The sequence below is a fragment of the Hippopotamus amphibius genome, chromosome 5, assembly GCF_030028045.1.
Source record: "Hippopotamus amphibius kiboko isolate mHipAmp2 chromosome 5, mHipAmp2.hap2, whole genome shotgun sequence".
Classification (NCBI taxonomy): Eukaryota; Metazoa; Chordata; class Mammalia; order Artiodactyla; family Hippopotamidae; genus Hippopotamus; species Hippopotamus amphibius.
In genome coordinates, this window is record NC_080190.1 from 28,535,001 (window position 1) to 28,555,120 (window position 20,120).

At 46.8% G+C, this 20,120-nt stretch overlaps 2 protein-coding genes across 6 annotated transcripts in view; one reads left to right on the top strand and one right to left on the bottom strand.

Annotated features, from left to right (window-relative positions):
• Positions 1 to 447, top strand: part of FBXW4 (F-box and WD repeat domain containing 4) — an 80,429-nt gene extending 79,982 nt beyond the window's left edge. For all 4 annotated transcript variants that reach the window (XM_057735952.1, XM_057735949.1, XM_057735950.1 and 1 more), the window contains one exon: positions 1 to 447. This exon is cut by the window's left edge. The gene's annotated coding sequence lies outside the window, so the exon portion shown is untranslated.
• Positions 448 to 1,081: 634 nt separating this feature from the next.
• DPCD (deleted in primary ciliary dyskinesia homolog (mouse)) lies at positions 1,082 to 20,108 on the bottom strand. 2 transcript variants are annotated; one of them, XM_057735769.1, is made up of 6 exons: positions 20,001 to 20,108; positions 15,449 to 15,529; positions 9,375 to 9,499; positions 8,897 to 9,030; positions 1,827 to 1,929; positions 1,082 to 1,401 (listed from the first exon to the last, which is right to left on the bottom strand). In XM_057735769.1, the coding sequence occupies exons 1-6, from the start codon at positions 20,062 to 20,064 to the stop codon at positions 1,297 to 1,299; spliced, it is 612 nt and encodes a 203-aa protein (XP_057591752.1). In that variant the 5' UTR covers positions 20,065 to 20,108; the 3' UTR covers positions 1,082 to 1,296. The 2 variants fall into 2 exon arrangements, with proteins under 2 accessions (XP_057591752.1, XP_057591754.1); XM_057735771.1 differs by lacking the exon at positions 15,449 to 15,529 and having other exon boundaries at positions 20,001 to 20,088.
• Positions 20,109 to 20,120: the final 12 nt, after the last annotated feature.

A 20,120-nucleotide genomic window follows, 5' to 3' on the forward strand; every position in this document is an offset into this window, starting at 1 on the left:
CTGGGCACTGGGGTTACCCAGCGGTGCAGTCCCACCCAGGAACCAGTTGGAGAGAAGAGACCTGCGGCTGCTCAGCTGAACTTAGCTGGGCCCTGCTTCCCTGTTGGCCAGAGCAAGGATCTGGCCTGGAGAGAGAAACCAACCCCTTCTGAGAGCCGGGCCAGCTCAGCACAAGAGTGAGGTGAGGTGCTCTAGCCTTCTCAATTGGTCCCTTGCTGCCAGCACCCTGCAGAACCAGCCTCCACCTCAGTCAGACCCCACCCTTGACCAAGCTCTTGGGCTGGGGACTCATTCTTGGGGTACCGTGGCCTGGTCTTGCTTTGAAACCAAGAAAGGACAAAGGGAACCCCGAAATTCTGAGTGAGTTCTGAGCCAGCCCAACCTCAGGCTAGCTGTTGAGACCTGCTACAATGTTCATTTTTGTAAAAATAAAGCTTGATTGTTCACAGATCTGGTTCCTCACTGGCTCACAAGACCCCAGGGAGAAGGAACAACAGATTTAAACTTGGGGATGGGCCTGCTAGGGAAGGGTAATAAGACCAGCCTCATGGCTCAGTGTCCCAAAGAACAAAGATTTCTTTTCTTCAGGAAAATCTCTCATTGGCCCTGGTAGTAGAGGGGGTGTCACCTGTGGGGTCTGGAGGGGGCACTACGGAAAGGCTCCTGACTGCTAAGCTGCTGTCTGCCTGCAGTGACCTCCTTCCCCCTACTCCAGTGTTCCACAATGCTGCGACCTTTATGCTGGCTTTACACCCACAGTGTCTTAATAGCCTGGGCTGTTTCCAAGGTGTCTGCATTTTCAAAACGTCTCCCTCACTGACCCTTATCTTAGAGTCTACAAGGTAAGGCAGCACATGGTCCCTTCCAGCCTAGTTTTCCTCTGAGTTTATGCAAACAGGTTGGGGAAGACGCCCTGCCCTACTGGGGTCGGGGCTCCTTGACCCTCTTCTCCACCTAAGACCCATACCTCCCTTTATGTGGAAGGTTCTACGTTGAAGGTCCCTAGGCTAGAGGAGAAGGAAATGTCATCACCGGCACCCTCCCTGGCGGCAGAAGCATCAGAGGTGGACAAGAGGACTCTGCACTCACAGTGACTCAGAACTGCTTTAATCAGGAGAGAAGACCATGACTTGGGGGTTAGGAGTGCCCTGAGGCCCCGTTCTTACAGAGCCTGGAGAGCTCCTGGGAGAAAAGAGGCTGGCCCTGTGCCGCAAAGGCCCAAGACTCGAAGTCTCGCATGCCTACAGGAAGAGTGTCACCCACCATCAGCGCCAGAAGGGCAGGCTCAGGGGTCTGCTACTGAGTCTTGCAGTCCCCATCACTGCTGTGGGCGGTCTTCACTTTCTTCAGCTCCTTCTGCAGCTCTGAGTCAGCTACTAGGACCTCCTTTGGCTTCTGGTACTGTGGATGGAGCCAAGGAGAGGACATGATTCAGTCACATCACCCCTCCCTACACACACCCCCCCATATACTCAGAGCCCCTTCAGCCCCCTTTATTCAAAGATGAGGAAATGGTTGGAATGATTTGTTCAAGTTCACGTGACTGGGTAGGGGTAGGCCTTTGGACCTTCTAGAACCCCAATTCTGTGGATTCCACCCCTTCCCATCACCCTCTATATCCTCATCCAGCTGTGATTTTAAAAGCAGGCTCCTCCTGAGCCCCAGCCTGCTCGCTCCTTGCTGAGGCAGAGAGGCCTGTTCTCTACCAAGCACACCCCAGGAGCTGCTGGGGCTGGAACCGAGGACTCCAACAGGAGTGGGAAGTGGGCGGGGGAAGAAGGAGACTTTCCCTGACATAGTGGCCAAGAAGTCTAAATGAATCTTACAGAGATGATGAGGGTGCAGTTGGCATGAGCAAAGCTCAGCGAGGAGTCATCCAGAGGTAGCTGATATCTGTCTAGATCAGGAATTGAGAACTTCTTATAATACCTGTGGGGACACCAAGAGGCCATGAGAACACCCAACAAGGTGACCCCAACAGTTGGGCATCAGGCCCTCTGATGCCAAGCTTGTATACAGTTCCCCCACACGGCCAAAGAGGAAGAAGGGAAGCCAGTTAGAACGCCGGTTTAGTGGCCCTGGAAGGAAAAGAATGAAAGGCCTCATGGCCAGTGCAGCAGTAGAACAGGGCCAGTCATAACTCCTTGATTAGACCGGGGTTAGAGTGACTCCATACTTCAAGCTCAGGACTCCCAAAGACACGTAGAAGAAGAAGCCTCCCGTAATATACAGTTGGCTCAGGCAAGCCCTACCTCCTCAGCACCCCAAGAAAATAGGATATGTGTGCTAACAAGGAACAGAATAAGAACAGCTAGGGCTGTCCTCCAAAGCTGGGGGCTGACAGTTGGCACTTACATGGCACTTTACTGAGGACCTCAGCTACCTTTTCCTCTTTTGGGGTCTTTCAAGGCTTTGTTAGCCTGACTCTATTTGTAGGCCAGAGAGGGAAGTACATCCACAAGGAGAAATCTCCCTAAGAGAACAAGCCAAGTGACACACCATGGAAGCTGGATCTCTGGGGCTCTGGACTACTTCACAGGCCCTGAGGCCCCATTCCATTTTCACATACCACACTTGGCCCCCCTCATCTGCAGGTGCTGGTCCAGAGATTAATGGTCGCTTTTAGTAAAAAAAAAAAAAACAACCCTGGCACTTCCCTGGCAGTCCAGTGGCTAAGACTACGTGCTTCCAATGCAGGGGCTGTGGGTTCGATCCTTGGTCAGAGAACTAAGATCCCACATGCTATGTGGCACAGCCAAAAAAAGTAAAAAACAAAAAAAAAAACAGAAACAAAAAACCAAAAAACAAACCCAGATAGCAACATCCAGCCCATAATGTCTGTAACTGGACTTTGCTTTGCAGGAAACTTGACCTCCTTTGCCAAAGAGGAAACTCAGGCTCAGAGAGGTGAAATATCTTGCCTGGTTTCACAGCCAGTTGTCAGTAGAGTCAGGATTAAAGTTCCCTGATCTTGGTCCGGTGCTTATTACACTGGAGCACAAAGAATGGCTGCCTCATCTCTAGCAATACGACTGTTTGGCATTTTCCTTGGTGGAAGTGTGACCTAGGCTCTGGCCAGCGGCTGCCAGACCTGTCACCTGGGCATGGCATCACTGCTGCTGCAAGGTTGTGTGGGCTGGGCAAGGAAACACTGCAGACAGGTACAAACAAACTCAAGTGAGGGGCCTGGACAGGACAGGGCTTTTAATACTTCAGTGGGGCCTCGTCCTTGTGGCAGCTACCCCCAGTCCACTTCAAAAGCCCTGATGCCCTGGGGACTCAGAGAGTTGACATCAATGCAGCACTTCTGCCCTGCTCTCCCTGCTCAAATCCCTCAGTTCAGTGAAGGCTCTCAGGGCCCCTCTCCTCCAGGTTCTTCACTTCCCGCCAAGGTGCTGGGACCCATGGCAGGAAAAGAATGTTTACTTAAAGGCTGACAGTTCAAAAGGAGTGGGGGCTGGGGGATCCTAATGGCACCACAAGTTTGCTTTATTTTCCAAACTCTGCCCCAGGGAAAGGCGATCCATCTGCCTGCAAACCGGGGTGGAATGTTGGCCTCATCCTCTTCCTACCCAGCCCAGGCTGAGGGCTCTTCCTGGGGCCCTTGGTCTGGCCAGCAAAGGTGGCAGACACTGATAATAGGGAGGGAGTCAAAGGTTAAACAGCAGAGATTAGATGAACACAAAGGCTTGTTAGGAAGTGTTAACATCTTCCCTGCAAATATACACAAGAAGCAGAACCGGGAGAGAAGAAGCCTGGCACACAGCTCAGCCAAACCCAGGGGGCCTGTATAAGGGCTTGCTGTGCAGAACATGGGGACATCCTTTCTGCCTATCTGGCTGTGTTACTGGGAAGGGGGGACAGGGACACACCTGTGTATCCTCGGATGGGCACTGTCAAGGCATATTCCCCAGGCAGGGGTAACGGGACTGGAAAAAGAGTCCCAGTGACTTCCCTGGTGGCACAGTGGTTACGAATCCGCCTGCCAATGCAGGGGACACGGGTTCAATCCCTGCTCCAGGAAGATCCCACATGCCGCAGAGCAACTAAGCCCGTGTGCCACAACTACTGAGCCTGTGCTCTAGAGCCTGTAAGCCACAACTACTGTGCCCGTGTGCCGCAACTACTGAAGCCTGCATGCCTAGAGCCCATGCTCCACAACAAGAGAAGCCACGGCAATGAGAAGCCCGCACACTGCAACGAAGAGTAGCCCCTGCTCGCCACAACTAGAGAAAGCCAACGTGCAGCCATGAAGACCAACACAGCCTAAATGAATAAATAAAATTTAAAAAAAGAAAAGAGTCCCAGGGCTTGATCTCAAGAGCAATGACAAGATCAAAGGGATTATTGCATGACTTGCCCCAGCTTCCCTGTTCTACTCCCATCACCTCTCACGAGGTGGTGGGAGTGGAGGCAGAGTAGGTCTGGAGGCTCAGCTCTGTTTTGAGTATTCTAATGGATTTAGTTTATTGGTTGAGGTTAAACCATTTTCCTCAGGGGCCAGTGACAGACAGTCTTTAAGGGAGTATGGGGCATCTGCTGTCCCTCCTCAGGGAGCAGCCACACTCCCTTATCTCCATCCCTGGCCTTGGGGTTTGCCCTGAGAAGAACAATGCTTCACTTTCTTACCAGCATCGGGACTAGAGAGGGACCCACTGTCCTTCTGGAAAAGTCCAAATGCTTAGCCTCAGGCAGCCCTAGGTAGGCAGCAAACATATCTTAGGCATCAACTGTGTCCCAGACCTTGAGCTATGAGCTGGTGATTTAAGGATGAAGAAGAAACAAAGCCATACTGCTGCCTGAGGAGACCTTGTGTTTCTGCTGAAAGCTAAGCATTTATAGTGTAGTGGTCCCTGGGCTCTTCGCTGATGGACAACAACCCCTATTCTCACCTGCCTTCAGTGTCCTTGGTCTCAGCCACACAATGAAAGGTGACATTTATGAATGCTAAATCTATACCAGGTACTGTTCAACACAAACTGAATCCTCAAAACAACCCTCCCAGGTTGGTTGCTGCTGTTATCCTCTTTTACAGAAGATGAAACTGAGGCACAGGAAAGTTAGGTATCTTGCCCAAGTTATAAAACTGGTAAAAGAAGATGCTATTATTATAATGATAATCCCCCCAATCTCCTGACACTCCCCCCTCCCCGCATTGCTCTACATTCTCACCTCAAAGTAACAGACCACCTGGTCTAGGTTCCCTGTGTCTGTCCAAGGATGGGGCAGATATGGGGGGTGGTCACCCTAAGGATCCAGCCACCCTGCAGGTCTCCTGGACACTCCCTCTAACACAGAGTGGCCTTCCTTTCTTAATGTAAAAGTGTTCAAAAGATGTATGTGGAAGCAAAGGCTCTCAGGAGGACTTCTGGCCATGCCCTGTGACTCGGGGCAGGGCACTTAACTTCTGGGCCTCAGTTTCTTCCTCCAAATTACTTTCTCAAATAAAGGAGCTGCTGTAGATGAACTTTAAGTCACTGTCAAAGGCACCGGAACAGGCCAACTCGGTAACTCTCTCCAACCTGTGCCAAAAGGACAGTTCCTTCACTTTGGCTATTTCAGAAATGATCCACTGCACCCCATCACTCTCTCTCTGCTGTCTCCCCTTCCCAATTCCGAGTCCTTTCCCAACCCATTCTCCCTTGCAGTGAACTGAGAAAGGGCACACGAGGCCAGGCCTTTAGAGACAGACTCTGGAGGAGGCTGAAAGTAGAAGCAGGATGGCTGTGAAGTCACATGGGCCATGCCTCACACACCTCCAATGGGCGCTCTGTACACATGCACACAGGGTCAGCCAGAGTGGTCAGCAAAAGCCTCTAGCCAGGCTGTCCCTTAGAGAATCAGGAGGCAAATCTTCCTTTCTTTCTTAAACTCCAAACTGGTCACCCCTGCCCACAGTAGCCCCTCATAGAGAGTCAGTGCACATTCACATACTAAAGGCTCTCAGAAGTCCTACCAAAGAGAAACCTGTTTTATCCAGAGTTTCCTAAACTTATTTCGACCACAGAATCCTTTTTTCTAGAGATGCCTATTAACACACTTCCACAATGTTAGTATTACCAATGTCAAATCAGCCAAGCTCTCTTCAGGTTCTGATTTCCAAAGAATTGTTGAGGGCCTGCTTCAGGCCGGCCATGGGGCTGAGTGTTTGTACATATACGATTTCATAAGTCCCCAAACAATCTGTGATGTACTTATGAGTATTCTCCTGTGATAGATGAGGAAACCTTGCCCAAAATGCTACAGTTAATATGTGGCAGAGGCCAGATTCAAGCTGACACCTTCCTGTTCCACACCCTAGCTCATTCCACTTATAGCTGCCAGCTTCTAGGCTGAGGCTAAGAACCTTCTTTCTGCACAAACACTCTTACTGGGCACAGATGGTGCCACAATGGAATCATGGAAAAGCACTTTCTTCTTTCCCTGATTTCATCCCTTGCTATTACCTGAGGCCAAGACATAACACCCTGGAATCAACTTCAAGAAAAGTGGCCAACCCAGTTCTTCAAGGACAAGGCAGGTATAGACAAAGGAACTCTGGTTTTTATTCGTTACCACATTCCAGAATACTAGAATCAGGGCAGGCATGGAACCTCTAGGTGAAGGAAGTCAAATCAGAAAAGCCACAGTGTGGTGGAAACTGCAGAGACCTGGGCATTGAAATCATCACTGTCCCTTCAGTAAGTCAGTTCATTGTGCTGACTTTATAGATACATAATCATTCATATATAGCACAAGAATAAAAATATGTATCCTGTCCACCACTGAACGGTATGATGATCAGAAAACAGATTTTTAAAGTATCTTGAAAAAGTTAAACACTGCTCAAAGGAATAGCCAGAGTTCTGTAATATTTAGGGGTAGTAAAGGTATAGGACATCTTCTACTCCAGGTAGAAGAGGAAAATGCCATTAGGCTTAGAAGAGCCAGTTAAGGGTTTAGTGGCTTCTCTCACTTTCCTCCCAGCAGAGGATCCTGAGGAAGGCTGTGCTGAGCCAGGCTGGGCCACTGAACCTGAGATCTCAGTGTAGGCTCTGAAGTGGGCACTCACATACTCCTCTCCCCTCTGGGAATCTAATCCCGGCCCTGCTCCCTCCTGGGGCACTACTCCCATCCCACCTGGCCTAACCCATCAGTTCAAAACTGTCTCCCCCTGCCTTGGGCGCTGGAGTGGGCCTCTGGCCACAGAGCGCCTGGCCAACAGCGCCACCTATGGCTGAACACGCGCAGGAGATGGGACCCAGAGGATGTGCCTGCAGATGAGTTTTTTGGTGAGCTAGCTAGCCTCTCACTCTCTGGTAATCACATTTCTGCTTGATATCTGTATTCGACAGTGACCTCTGGGGGACAAAAAGGAGGCAGCAGCCAGCTCCACAAACTGCTGGGCTGCAGATTCAAGTGCTATCAGAAGCACTTTTGTTCCTAGTTTGGACCCAGGGCCTCTTACGCCAGGGAATGCTTGCTGAAGCACGGAGTTTGTTTTCCTAAAGGCAATTTCTCTGTTGTCTGAAATTGCTAAATTCCACTTTAGGCACTGACTGCTGTTAATGATGAGAACAATAATGGGAATAAACTGCCTTTTATCTGAGGGCTTCAAAGTGCTTTATAAACGCAAACCCTTATTATTATGACTTTATATTTATAGACAAGGCCTACTTCAGGGGCTGCTGGCTGCGTGTACAGCAATAATCCTGAAATTAATTCATTCATCTCCACCCCTTGCCCATCCCTTAACCCTGCCAAAGTGATAGCGTGTGGGGGTCACAGAGGAGTGTAGAACCCAGGGCTCCACTAGGGGAGCCTGGGAGCCACGCTGCTTCCCCGTGGGCATCATGGACCTGAGGGAGGCTGGCACCACCTGAGAAGATGGACAAATAGCTGGGTCCTCTTTACTTCTTGTAAACCAGTGGATGGATGGGGGCGCCTCTGGCCTAAGCTTAGCAGCCCATGAGACATGTCAGGTGGCTTCACAGTCTGTGGACCAGTAACTCATAAAACCTCCCATCTCAATGCCCCAAATCTATTTCATGGGAGTTGGTCCTATACTGTAACCCCTCTGACTCACATCACGACCGAGTCATTACAGGACTCTTCTCTTCTCCTGTAATCAGTCAGAGCTCCAGAAACCCAAACAAGATCAATGCATTTCCAAGATGATCAGCCCAGGAGCAGCCCTGCCAGGATCAGATCTCCACCTTGGTTACCTTCTGTCCCCTCAACCCCACATCTTGCCTCCCCCAGCAGACCATGAGAAGAGGAGCAAAAGGAAGTCTAACACCCCTTTGAAACATAATGCAAGAGACTATGCAAGAGCCTTCCAAGAGGCCAAAGCACCTTGTCCACTCACTGTCCCTCCGTCCAGGGAGGGAATCAGGTTTGCTGCTCCCAGACCAGTACTTTAAAGTTCTGTAACTGCCACTTCAGACAGGTGTGCCTTCCAGGCCATGGCTCCCTGCCAGCTCCAGCAGTGATGTTACCAGGCCATAGTTCATCATGGACTGGATCCAGCCAGAGGTCAAGGCACAATAACCTTACAGCAGAACCATTTAAGATCACAAGTCAACGGCCTGGTGATTCCCTCATCCCCTCATTCATCCAACAAATATTTATTGAGTCCTAGTATGTACCAAGTACTGGACCAGATACTCATTGTTCAAATTTCCCTGCCCCGATGGAGCTGATTACAATATTCAGGCTGGTCCTACAGAGAGAAAGCCCTTCAGCTTTCAGCTCTTACTATATAGGGCTGTAATGAAGCCCTCCTGCCTGCCTCAGAGCTGGAAGAGGAGGTTTCTCTGCTCTCTGGGGTGGAAGCAGTCTAAGCCTTAACCCCAGGTCAAACCTCATCCCCACCTTGCTCATACACAAGCAGACAGGTGCCCACCATGCCACTTACTTTTTGTTGGTTGTTCTGATGACAACACAGCGCTCCTTCTGGTCCACGCAGACACTGTAGACATCCTTAGGGTACGGGAGGTTTCGAATTCGCCACTGGAAACTCATCTTGGTGTCCTTGCGCATGAAAATGGGCTGCAGAAGGCAAATCCAACTCAATGACTATTCTTGGAGAGGGGTGGGAAGGGATGGCTCCCCCCTCCACAAAGCTCTATCTGGGGGCACAATGGGAGACCCTCAGCTCTTCCCCACAGCTTCCCTCTGATGCTGCCATTGCTGTGACATTCTAGGCCTGGGGCCCTGGCCCTGGGATGACTAAGCCAAAACTCTCTGGGTATTCATTCAAGCAAATATTTCTAGAGCACTGTGTCCAGGTGGGCACACTGGAGATAAGGAGGTGAACAAGATATGGTGCTTGCCCTCAAGGGCCAGCAGCCCACTCCCCCAGCCCCCTCAAGACATCAGACAGACAGACATACATTGGCATTGCTTTCCGTGATGAGTTCAGGCCCCAGGCTCCCTGCTCCTGGGAGTGCTGGCTCTCCCACCTCAATCTGCCACTGGCCCAAGTCTCCCAGGGCACTCTTCACACGCCACTTTCTCACTGAGGAGAGAAGGAAGTACTAGAATTATGGGGAAGAAAGGTACTCTGATCTCTTCTGCTAAATCATCAACATCACATTAGGTAACTGGAACAGGATAAAAGTGGGAGCTACAGGCCTTTACACTGGCTTTATCCATCTGAGCAGGGACCTCACAACCTCTGAAATCTCAGGAGAGCATTTCAATATTAGAAAATTTGTAAAACCTATATCGTGGGTACCCAGACAAAAGGAATTAGAACAAAGCTCTGAAAGGTACCAAGTGGAGTTCAGAAACCCCCAGGTGTGACCTCAAGCACAGGGAAGATGTGAAGCTTAGGAAAAGGGTAGCTACTAGTAACAGGGAAAATGTGGATCCGCAAAAGTGGGAGCTGACATGCATTTTTCCCCTCTAAAAATGGGCAAAAGGAAAAACGAATTAAGAGGGTAAAAGCTGATAGGCAGATTTGCCTCATGATTCAGAAAATCCAAATATAGAAATTCACTCATTTCAGATGTACCTGGCTTAAAACAACACCCCCAGAGTTGTATTTACAGGAAATTTTAGGCACACACCATATTTTAAATGTATTATTTATAAAAGATCTAAAGTAAATTTTTTGTAGAGTAGAATCATCCTTTTATAATGCAAATAATCATCTCTATTTTAAAACCCAGATGTTTAAAAAAAAAAAACCAAGATGTTTGCATAAGATTTTTTTTTTAAGTAAGGCACATACTTTATGAAAATTCTAAGTGAAAAGACTAGTTCAGTAGACATTAACTGAAAGCCCCTGCTGGGATGCTCAGGAACCTTGCTCAGCCCTGTCACAGTGACTGCTGTCAGCACGCCCACGGCCACAGGGGGCTTTCCCGAACACGACTCCTCTGTTCTTTCCCTCCCCACAGCAATGGGGGTCTTCCAGTGGCAGCCCCGGCACTGCTCCAGGCCAGCAGCCTTCCTGAAGCTGCTGTAAGGAGCTAAACAACTCAGAAAGCGCCTGGTGTCCTGTCGCAGTTGCTCCTTTTTCTGGGGTGGGGGTGGGAGATGGGGGGGGGGGTGAGAACTGCAATGCGATCCTCAGGATGGGTTTCTTTGAGACCTTCTGAGCAGCTGTGCCAAACCCAACCACCCTCACTGCTCTAAGTAAGGCACACAAGCTGAACACAAAAGTGTGCTGTAAAATTAGAATTTTCCCTTGAATATGTGCTTTTATAAGGTCTGTTGCATTCTGCAGTGTGATTTTATTACATCTCAGGGCCAAAAACTCCCTAGAAACATATTTCCAAGTTTATAATGAAAATTAATAAGAAAGAGTAAAACTTGGAAATATGCTTTATAGGCAACATTTTTTCTCACAAATACGTCTCTCTTAAGTGAATGGACTGTGACCAGAAGTATAACCAAATCTATTCACGTAATACTTTGCTTAACTGGAAGCCAGCCTTCTGGGTTGCAGCCTTCACAGCTGCAAATTCAGAAGTGACAAATGCCTCTAAGTGGCAGCTTATTGTGACAAGACCCATGTATCTCACTCTATATTGTAGGAAAGATCACTCCCAGATTCTCACTCAGACATGTATAAAATGCTATGTGTAGAATAAGGCAGGAAATTAATTTTTTTCCCATGCATACTGACAACAGCACGAAGGGACAGCTCACATCAAGGGCAGCGTCAGAACAAGCACGTGGGACCGTTTGGTGTGAGGACAAAAGCAACCTTAGACCCTGATGGGATCACAATATAACAGAACAGTCATCACAGAGTTTAAAGGTGGAGGTTCCTTTAGAAAGCATTTAGTCCAATACCTGTATTTGTCAAATGAGAAACAGCATTTCTTCCCTGTCTGCTCTCCTTCAACCCTTGCCACCACTCTCCAGGGGAGAGTATGAAGAATTACCAAGGCTCAGAAAGATACACTAACTGGCAAAAACCACAGCTAAAATTCAGGTCTCCTAACTTCAAGACTAGAATTTGAATCATTAGTAAAAGGCTAACTTGTATTTTATAAATATTCAATAAGCGTACATAATATTTTAAAAGGTTCACTTAAAAAAAGTAGCTCTATTTCTTTTTTATATTTAAGCATTTAAAGGAAAAGCTTCCATTATTTGAAAATGTAATAATGAAAAACACCTAACTCTCTGGGGCTGGATACGTGAGGCATCCAGTAATCATGGACCTTGTTAAATCATGTGTCCTGAAGCATGATGCCAGTGTGGCCAGGAGAGGCAATTTCGATCCCAGGATTTCCTGTCTATCTTTTATCCGTGGAATATTGGGTTTGGAACAGAAACCTTCCCAAGGCGTTGGAAAGGCAGCTACTGGCTTCCTTACTGCTGACCTTAAAAGCCACTCAGGTCACAGAAATTTGGATCCTTGGCTGTTTCTTTCTTTTTTTTTTTTTTAACATCTTGGGATTAAAGTCTTTGTCAGAATACGAAGAAAGCTCTGTGCTCATTCCCTTGTGAGATAAGATTCAATACATGATTTTGGTGAAGTCCTTGTTATTTCTCCCATGGACGTGGACATGAATGCACACATGCAAATATATACTTTGTCTTGTCTCTCTTGTCCTGTCTTTGTTCCTGAACTCAAGGACAGCTCCTGCGGCAACAGAAGACTGTTTCCACCTGCTGTCACTCTGATTTGATTACATGTTAAACCCAAACTGGTGTGTGCAAGGAAGCTCCCTGGGACGCTGTCATATCTTCCCGGCTGAGCCTGGGCCAGTCCTTGGAAAGGAGACTTTCAATGACCCTGTAAAGGGTCTGATGGGGAATATATGAAGGAGGCAGCGCCTGGGGCCTTTTTCCTAAGTCAGCAGGAAGCAGGCTGATGTCGCAGACTGCTGAAAAGAGGCCCCATCTTTCAGGTGGGCTGGAAAGTGGAGGTCCTAAAGGCCTCTTTCCCCAGAGCTCCAAGCCCTGGCCCACTTCCAATGTGGATAATTACATTCCCCTTTCCTAAATACTCCCTGCAGCTTAAACTGGATGCAGGATTCTTCTTTTCTGCCCTAAAACACTGCAACATTGCTATGTGGCTATTAAACAGCTGCCACGTCCCATCCCTGAGGAGGCTGAAGGGAATCGAGTGGGTCATTTATAAAGCCAGTGAAGTGCTTGGGGATGAAAGTGCTCAATATCCTCCAAATGCAGCCTGGGGTGGTTAGGCTGGCGGTCAAATACCGAAGCAGATTAAGCGGTAATCCGAATGTAATCGCTGGGGGATGGCCTGCCCTTCAGCCTCTGCCCCCCTGGACATGCTGTGTTCTTCTAGGGCTGGTTTGATGTTCCGATCATTGTTATGGGGCCCTTCAGTTTTTTCCTCTATGAATACACACACAGCATTCATTGTGGGGGGCAGGAATGAATAGGACTGCAAAGGTAGGGGAAAAAAAATATATGACACTATGCTTATTAACACCGACCAGAAGAGCTCCGACCCAGACAGATACACTATTGGTAATTCTCTCTGTAAATTACTTTCTGTGTTTTTCACCCAGAAAACCAGTTTGGCCAATTATCCAATTTGTATAATTAGCTGAAAAAAATGGAAACTATTCACATTTACAGCCACAAAAACCCTGTCCATATTTTGCTTCAAAGAATGCACAAGTGAAAGTCAGTTCAGGCCCTGGGATTATTTATACTTAAAAATTAAAAATAAACAGGGGACTTCGCTGGTGGCGTAGCGGTTAAGAATCCGCCTGCCAGTGCAGGGGACACGGATTCGAGCCCTAGTCTGGGAAGATCCCACATGCCACGGAGCAACTAAGCTGGTGCGCCACAACTACTGAGCCTGCACTCTAGAGCCTGTGAGCCACAACTACTAGGCCTGAATGCTGCAACTACTGAAGCCCACGTACCTAAAGCCCACTCACCTAGAGCCCATGCTCCACAACAAGAGAAGCCACTGCAATAAGAAGCCCGTGCACTGCAACGAAGAGTAGCCCCTGCTCGCCACAACTAGAGAAAGCCTGTGTGAAGACCCAATGCAACCAAAAATAAATAAATAATCTTAAAAAATAATAATAAAATAAAAACAAACAGTATTTTGCAAGGCAGCGGGGGTGGGGTAGGGTGGTTAGAGATGGGTGCTGTTCAAAGGGCCCACTGGTATGAGTGGGGTGTTCCTCACTGCCCATCTCTGTCCTGCTCCCACCAGTCCCTACCTGGGTCATTCTGGGGAGAACAAGATTTAGTAAGAAAAGAAAACAGGATTAAATATTCTCAACTCCCAACAGTATGTTGCAGATTAAAGCATGGGTTCTTCATCACACAGACCTAGGCTTAAATCCTAGCTCTGTAACTAACTAGCTACATGATTCTGAGCAAGGTGCTTTTAACCTCTTGAAACTTCCATTTTCCCCAACTGTAAAATGAAGAGAGCAGCAACCTCCCACACTGGGCTGTAATGAGGTTGGTTCCTGTAAAGCACTTAGCATGGCGCCCAATAAAAGTTACGGTATTACTATCATTAGGTAACCTTTGGTCAAACAATGTTCTCCTATGAACTTCCATTTCTGCTTTTAAGAGAAAGGAGTTTGGAGGCCACTGTCTATTCTCCACCTGCCAAGAGGGAAAGTGACAGGTTCATGTGGGATGCTAAAATTGAAGGAACCTGGATTTGTTTTTCATTTTAATTTCATGTCCAAGCACAACTAAGAGGGCTTGGGTTTTGTTTGTTTTTACAGCCACAGCAGCAACAGCTGTACTATTTGTTCTGTGTGGAGAAAAGAGGTGACGCTGGGGGCTGGGGAGAGGAGCTGCGGCTAGTCCCTGGCCTGGTGATGGTGGTGGTCAGCCCACATGACCTCTGCTTTCATAAGCTCGCCCCTGTTAGGCATTCCAAGCCTGTCACCCCCTGGGAGTGCTATAAATTACAATGCATTGTGAGGATATTACTACTGTATTGGTTTCCACCAAATCAGTGTCATATGCTAAACACATCAAGATTTTTAATAGCAGCAGACTAAACCAATTGGGACTGGAACCCAAGCAACTCATAATAAGGAGGGATCAACACTTCACTCTGCGGCTGAACATGCACAGGACACACATTTTAAGATTGGAGACTAAGAGAATGCAAACCAGTGTAATCCGTGTTGTCGTGCTAGACATTTATGAGCTGTCAGTAAAAGGGAAAAAGAAATTCCCTCACCAATACTACTGTCTATCAGGCCCAGGAAGAAATTAAAGTCAAGAATAAGGACAAAAAAATAACCTAGCCCATGATTCCATCATTGGTCTTAGCATTTCAGGTGAAACTTAATAAAGAGACCAACTCCCACTGCCGACAGCCTCAGGCCCTGGGTCAAAGAACCAGCCACCTAGCTCTGGGAAGTCGGTTAATGCTGATGTGCATACCTGAGAACAGAGAATGCACAAATCAAATAATTCCCAGAAATGTGAACTGGAGCCCCTATTCAGGAGCCTATTTACCACGTCTACCTCCTACTCCCTTTGACTCAGACCTTCTCCAAGATGAGGGACATGTTTAATAGAGCCGCCTCTGAGGCAAGGTCAGAAGCTGCTGCCTCTGATAGTTGCTTGTTCCTGATGTGACTTCAGAAAACAAAACAAAAAATAAGCAAAAAAAAATTGTAGGGAAAGCCTACCCTTACCACTACTCAGCCTGCAAGGCTTATTTTCAATTCCACCGTCTCTGTAAAGGTTTTTCTCAATGGTTTCTCCACATCCCCATTCCCACCTTAGAAGAAGTACTTACTCTCTCATTTGTCTAGGGGTGGAGTGAGGTTTACTGGTCAAGCGGATGCCCACTCCATCTCTGGTGTCCAGCCCTGACCTCAGATTATTCTCAGGAACAATCCTGCCTCAAGGGCCTCAGCCTCCCTGAGCTTCCACATGTGGTGCTGGGCTCCTCCCTGAAGCCTCAACTAGGCATGTTTACCTGTGCTTAGGTCACCCCCAAGTGTTCCTAAGGGCCCACTGGGGGCCCGTCACTTACCAAGTAGTTCACTTGTCTTCTCATCATATTCTTCGGCCATCTCCTTCCCATCTGGGAACAAATAGTGCACCTTCCTTCTCCCTAGGCACAAAGCAGAGAGTGCCTTACCCCTGAGCCTCCTCTTGCCTTGGGCCCTGCAAATCAAGGGATCTACCTGGGAAACACTAACAGCCTTGGGCATATTAACAAACCTTCCCAGAGCCTGCCACAAACTCCTTGCCAACCATTGCCCACCACTACTTTAAGACATGTCCTGGGACTCACTTCCTTTCTAAGCTTTCTCTGAACATGTCTTTGCTCTGCTGATTCTTCTACCAGCAATAGCTCCAAACTTCTTCCCAACTGTTGAACTCCTCCTTGCCCTTCAAAATCCAGCTCGAACATCACTTCCACTGTGAAGTCCTCCTAAACTATCACCCCTAGCCACCTTGGCAAAATTCATCACTTGTTTGTTTATGCCTCCCTGGTGCTTTATTCATATCCACAGTGCAGCATTCATCACAAAGCATGATACTTTTAAAAGCATCTGTTTCAAGAATGGTATAATATTTAATCTTTCTCTCCCCAGTTCCTAAAACCAAGCCTATGTGCTCAGCATACTGAACTGGGTTTCCTGACCAAGGCCTCCCTCCAGCCGTGCCCTCGCTCTGCCTTCCTCTGCACATCTCTGGGCCATTCCTATCACACAGCCACGTGATGTTAGTCCCCATGTGTTTTCCTTATGGCATTTACCTTGGTTATGACTTTACACGTATTTGTGTGATTTCTGGATTATTGCCTGTCTCTTCTACTAAGATAAGAAGGGTTTTATCCCCCCTTACCTATGGTTTCCCTAACTCTAAGCATAGTATTTGGCATATTTTAGGAGCTCGACTAAATACTGATTGAAAGAATGAATGAACATCGCTTTATCTTTCACTGAAAGAAGAACCCAAAGGCATCTCCTAGACCAACTCTTCCACCTAGGTAGTATAATCCTAAGCATTTTCTTAAAAGTTGCTGTATAACTTCCCCTATTTTTACAGATAGTTAAGTAGATATAGGTAGGCTCCTCAGTGAGACTAGTAACAGTACCAATGCCCAGTAGACAGGCACCCAATGTATGCCTCATGAGTAGAGCCCCAAGGCCCTTAACCAGCTAAAGGAGTCACTAGCCAGTATCTGTATCTGATCTACCAAGTGTTTTCGCTGTCCATGCACTCCCCTGAGACATAGTTCCCCTTGTGTCATTCTGAATTTGTATTCTGGGGAAACTCACCCCCAAATTTGCAGGGCCTCCCAGTAGGCCCCTAGGTTACACCACCCTTAATCATTTCTTTGGCTCGTAGAGCTGGAAGAAGTTGTCCTGGCAGGAGTGGGTTATAAAGTGCTGCCTGTGAGTAGCTGAGGGTGTCTGGCCTGACCCTCTTCTCCCCTGGAGTCCAGTCTTAAGTGCAGGCAGGATGCAGTGCTTACTATAGGCCAGGCACTTTACATGTTTTATTGCATTTAATTCTCACAATAATCCTATGTGCCTCCAGTACTTGTATTTCACAAGTAAGGAAAATTGAAGCTTAAAGTTCATGTAACTTTTCCAAGGTCATAAAGCTAGGAAATGACAGCCCTGGCTTAAACTCACTTGAGGCCAAAGTCGATGGTCTAATAACCATACTGGGATATCTGTATGCCTTTAAGGTTATAAGGATGAACACTGTTCCAAGGATTTACTGTTCATGTTTCTAGTGAATTACCTGTTTACGCCTTAGCCTATTTTATTTGGGTATTCTTTTTCTTACTAATCTGATTGAGCTTTGTATATATTAAGCCTGTGTCATATATGTTGCAAATATTCTCAGTTTTAATTGCCTTTTAACTTTGTTTAAAGTGGGTTTTCCCAAACAAGTTTTTAAATTTTTATATAGTCAATTATTTTTTTCCTTTGTGGTTATTATCCAGAAGTTGTGCTTAGAATATCCTCCCTTACCCAAGATCATATATTTATCTATACCTTATTCTAATACATATTTATTCTGTATGCATCTATGTATGTGAAAATAAAAAATTTTAAGTATATTATTGTGATATTTTGGTGAAAGAAAAAATACATAAGTGTGAGTTTGTATGCATGGAAAAAATATGGAAGTTTCTGTATGAAAATGTCAATTGTGATTATCTCTGCATGGTAGGATTATGGGTGACTTGTTTATTTTTCATATTTCCACAATGAACATAAATTATTTATGAATAAGTGTATTGGGTTCTCATTACTAACAGAAGTGATTCTTGGTGGTATGACAGTAGCAACCTATGCCCACTCACATACACATTAGGAGGATAAATCTATAGGAGAGGTCTGACAAGGCGTATCCACACATTTGGGGTTTTTTTTTCTTTCTTTTTTTTTGGTTTTGGTTTGGGGAAAAAAAAAACCAACAATATTGTTCTGTGATGTTACTAACAAAAAAAACTTAACAAAATCCTAGCTGATGAAATATTTGTTTAAACATTGTCTTTTGACCAAAGGAAGTGAAAACAGGGACTAGAATAGATATTTGTACACCCATGTTCACTGCAGTAATTATTCACAATAAAGAAAGTGGAAGCAACCCAAGTGTCCATCAACACACCGCTGGATAAACAAAATGTGGTATATACATACAACTGAAGGTTATTCAGCCTTAAAAAGGGAGGAAATCAAAATTTCCTTATGCAACATGAGACATTTCCTCACTTCCACATGCAACAACATGGATGAACTTTGAAGACATCATGCTAAGTGAAATAAGCCAGTCACAAAAGGACAAACATTGTATACTCCACTTATATGAGGTTCCTGCTGTAATCAAATTCATAAAGACAGAAAGTAGAATAGTGATTGCCAGGGGCTGAGGATAAGGAGACTGGGGAGTCAGTATTTAATGAGTATGGAGTTTCAGCTGAAGATGGAAACATTTTGGAGATGGATGGTGGTATAACAATGTGAATGTACTTAATGCCACAAAACTGTACACTTAAAAAAGGCTAAAATGGTAAATTTATGTTACGTACTTCTTACAATAAAAACAAAAACAACTGTCCAATGAGATAATGTTCAGAATCTTCAGTTTGGCATAGGAGATCTATCACATCATACCCCAATTTCTCTCTCTTCATCTTCCACCATTTCCCCTCATTGCTCCTTAAGAAAAGGGACCTTTGATTCACTCTTGCATCCCAGCACCTAGTACCGGACACAGTGTAGGGAGATATTATGACTGACTGGGTGAATTCAAATTCAGCCTCACTAAATGTTTTGTTATACCCCTAGTAATCAGCCATATACTTTCACATCTCTGTGCCTTTACATGTGAGTCATTCTTTCTGGGATAACTATCCCCTCTTCTCCACTTAGCAAACACCTATTCATCCTTTAGGACCCATAAACATCACCTCTGCTGTCAGGTCTTCCTTCAAAGAGATAATCGTTTTCACCTCTGTGCTCTCATAGCATTTTATAGAGGAGTCCAACCTCTATTTAAAACACACCGTTATTTATTTACATTTTTTTTTCTTGACCATGAACTCCTGGGACATGTCTTTTCTTTTTATCTGCTCTAGCATACAACTTGACACATAGCAAAAGCATCCCTAAATACTGCATGAACAAATGAGCAAATGATCAGCTGATTTCGATTTCCACACCTTCTTGACTGGCCTGTCTGTGGATGTCAGTCCCTGCTGGTTTCCTGAAAGCTACAGGCATTCAGACCGAATTAATTCTGGCTGCCAAGTGGGTCCAGGAAGGGGCCCTAAAGCACTGGCCAATCCTAGGGTGGAAGAAAGAACTCCATACCCCTGTGCCCACCTGTTCCAGGACCAGCGTGGGGGTGGGGGTGGGGGGGTTGTTTTGTCTCCTCTAAAGACCCAGGGAACATTCAGTGGTTCACTTACAAACATAACATTAAAGCTGTAAAGGCCCTCACAGATAACAGAGGTAATCCATTCACCTCAGTTTGCAGATGAGGAAAGCGAGGTTCAAATAAGTACAGAGGCCGACTAGGGAACCTTACGGTAAATTAGACAGAGTCGTAACTAGTGCCCAGGTGTTCTGCCTCTCTACAACACCAGACTGCTTTCAGCAACAGAACCTCCAGACTGAGGTTCATGGGATCCCAGGTCAAGATCCAGTTGTACCACTGACTGACTGGGGGAGCTGGGGACAATCTAAAATCTTGGATTTCAGTTTCCTCTTCTGAAAAATGGGGTGGAAAACTAACCGCCTCTCGGGATAGTAAATTTGCTCCTTGAGGAGCAAACGCCATAGTGAACGTGAACAGAATTATTATTAGTAACAGAACTCAGAGCGGAGTGAGGTGGTGTCGAGGAAACTAGGGGTGTCCAGAGACGTGTGTTCCAGCCACCTCGTCTCTCTGGGTCTCAGTTTCCTCATCTGCAAATGCAGGACCTGCCCTGGCTGAAAGCCGCGACCTTCCAGCTCTGCTGCCCTGGGCTGAGACCCTTTCCGGAGGCACCGGCGCGGAGGGCCGGACCCTGGGGGAAATGACGAGGGTGCTCGCGGGGTGCCTCGAGTTACCGTCCTGCAGCAGCGCCGTCTTCTCTGCCGCCCGCAGACTCTCCAGCCAGCCGGTCACCGCCATCTTCCCTCCGCCCAGCCGCGTGCCCGGCCGCTACCATGGCAACCGATCCGCCTAGG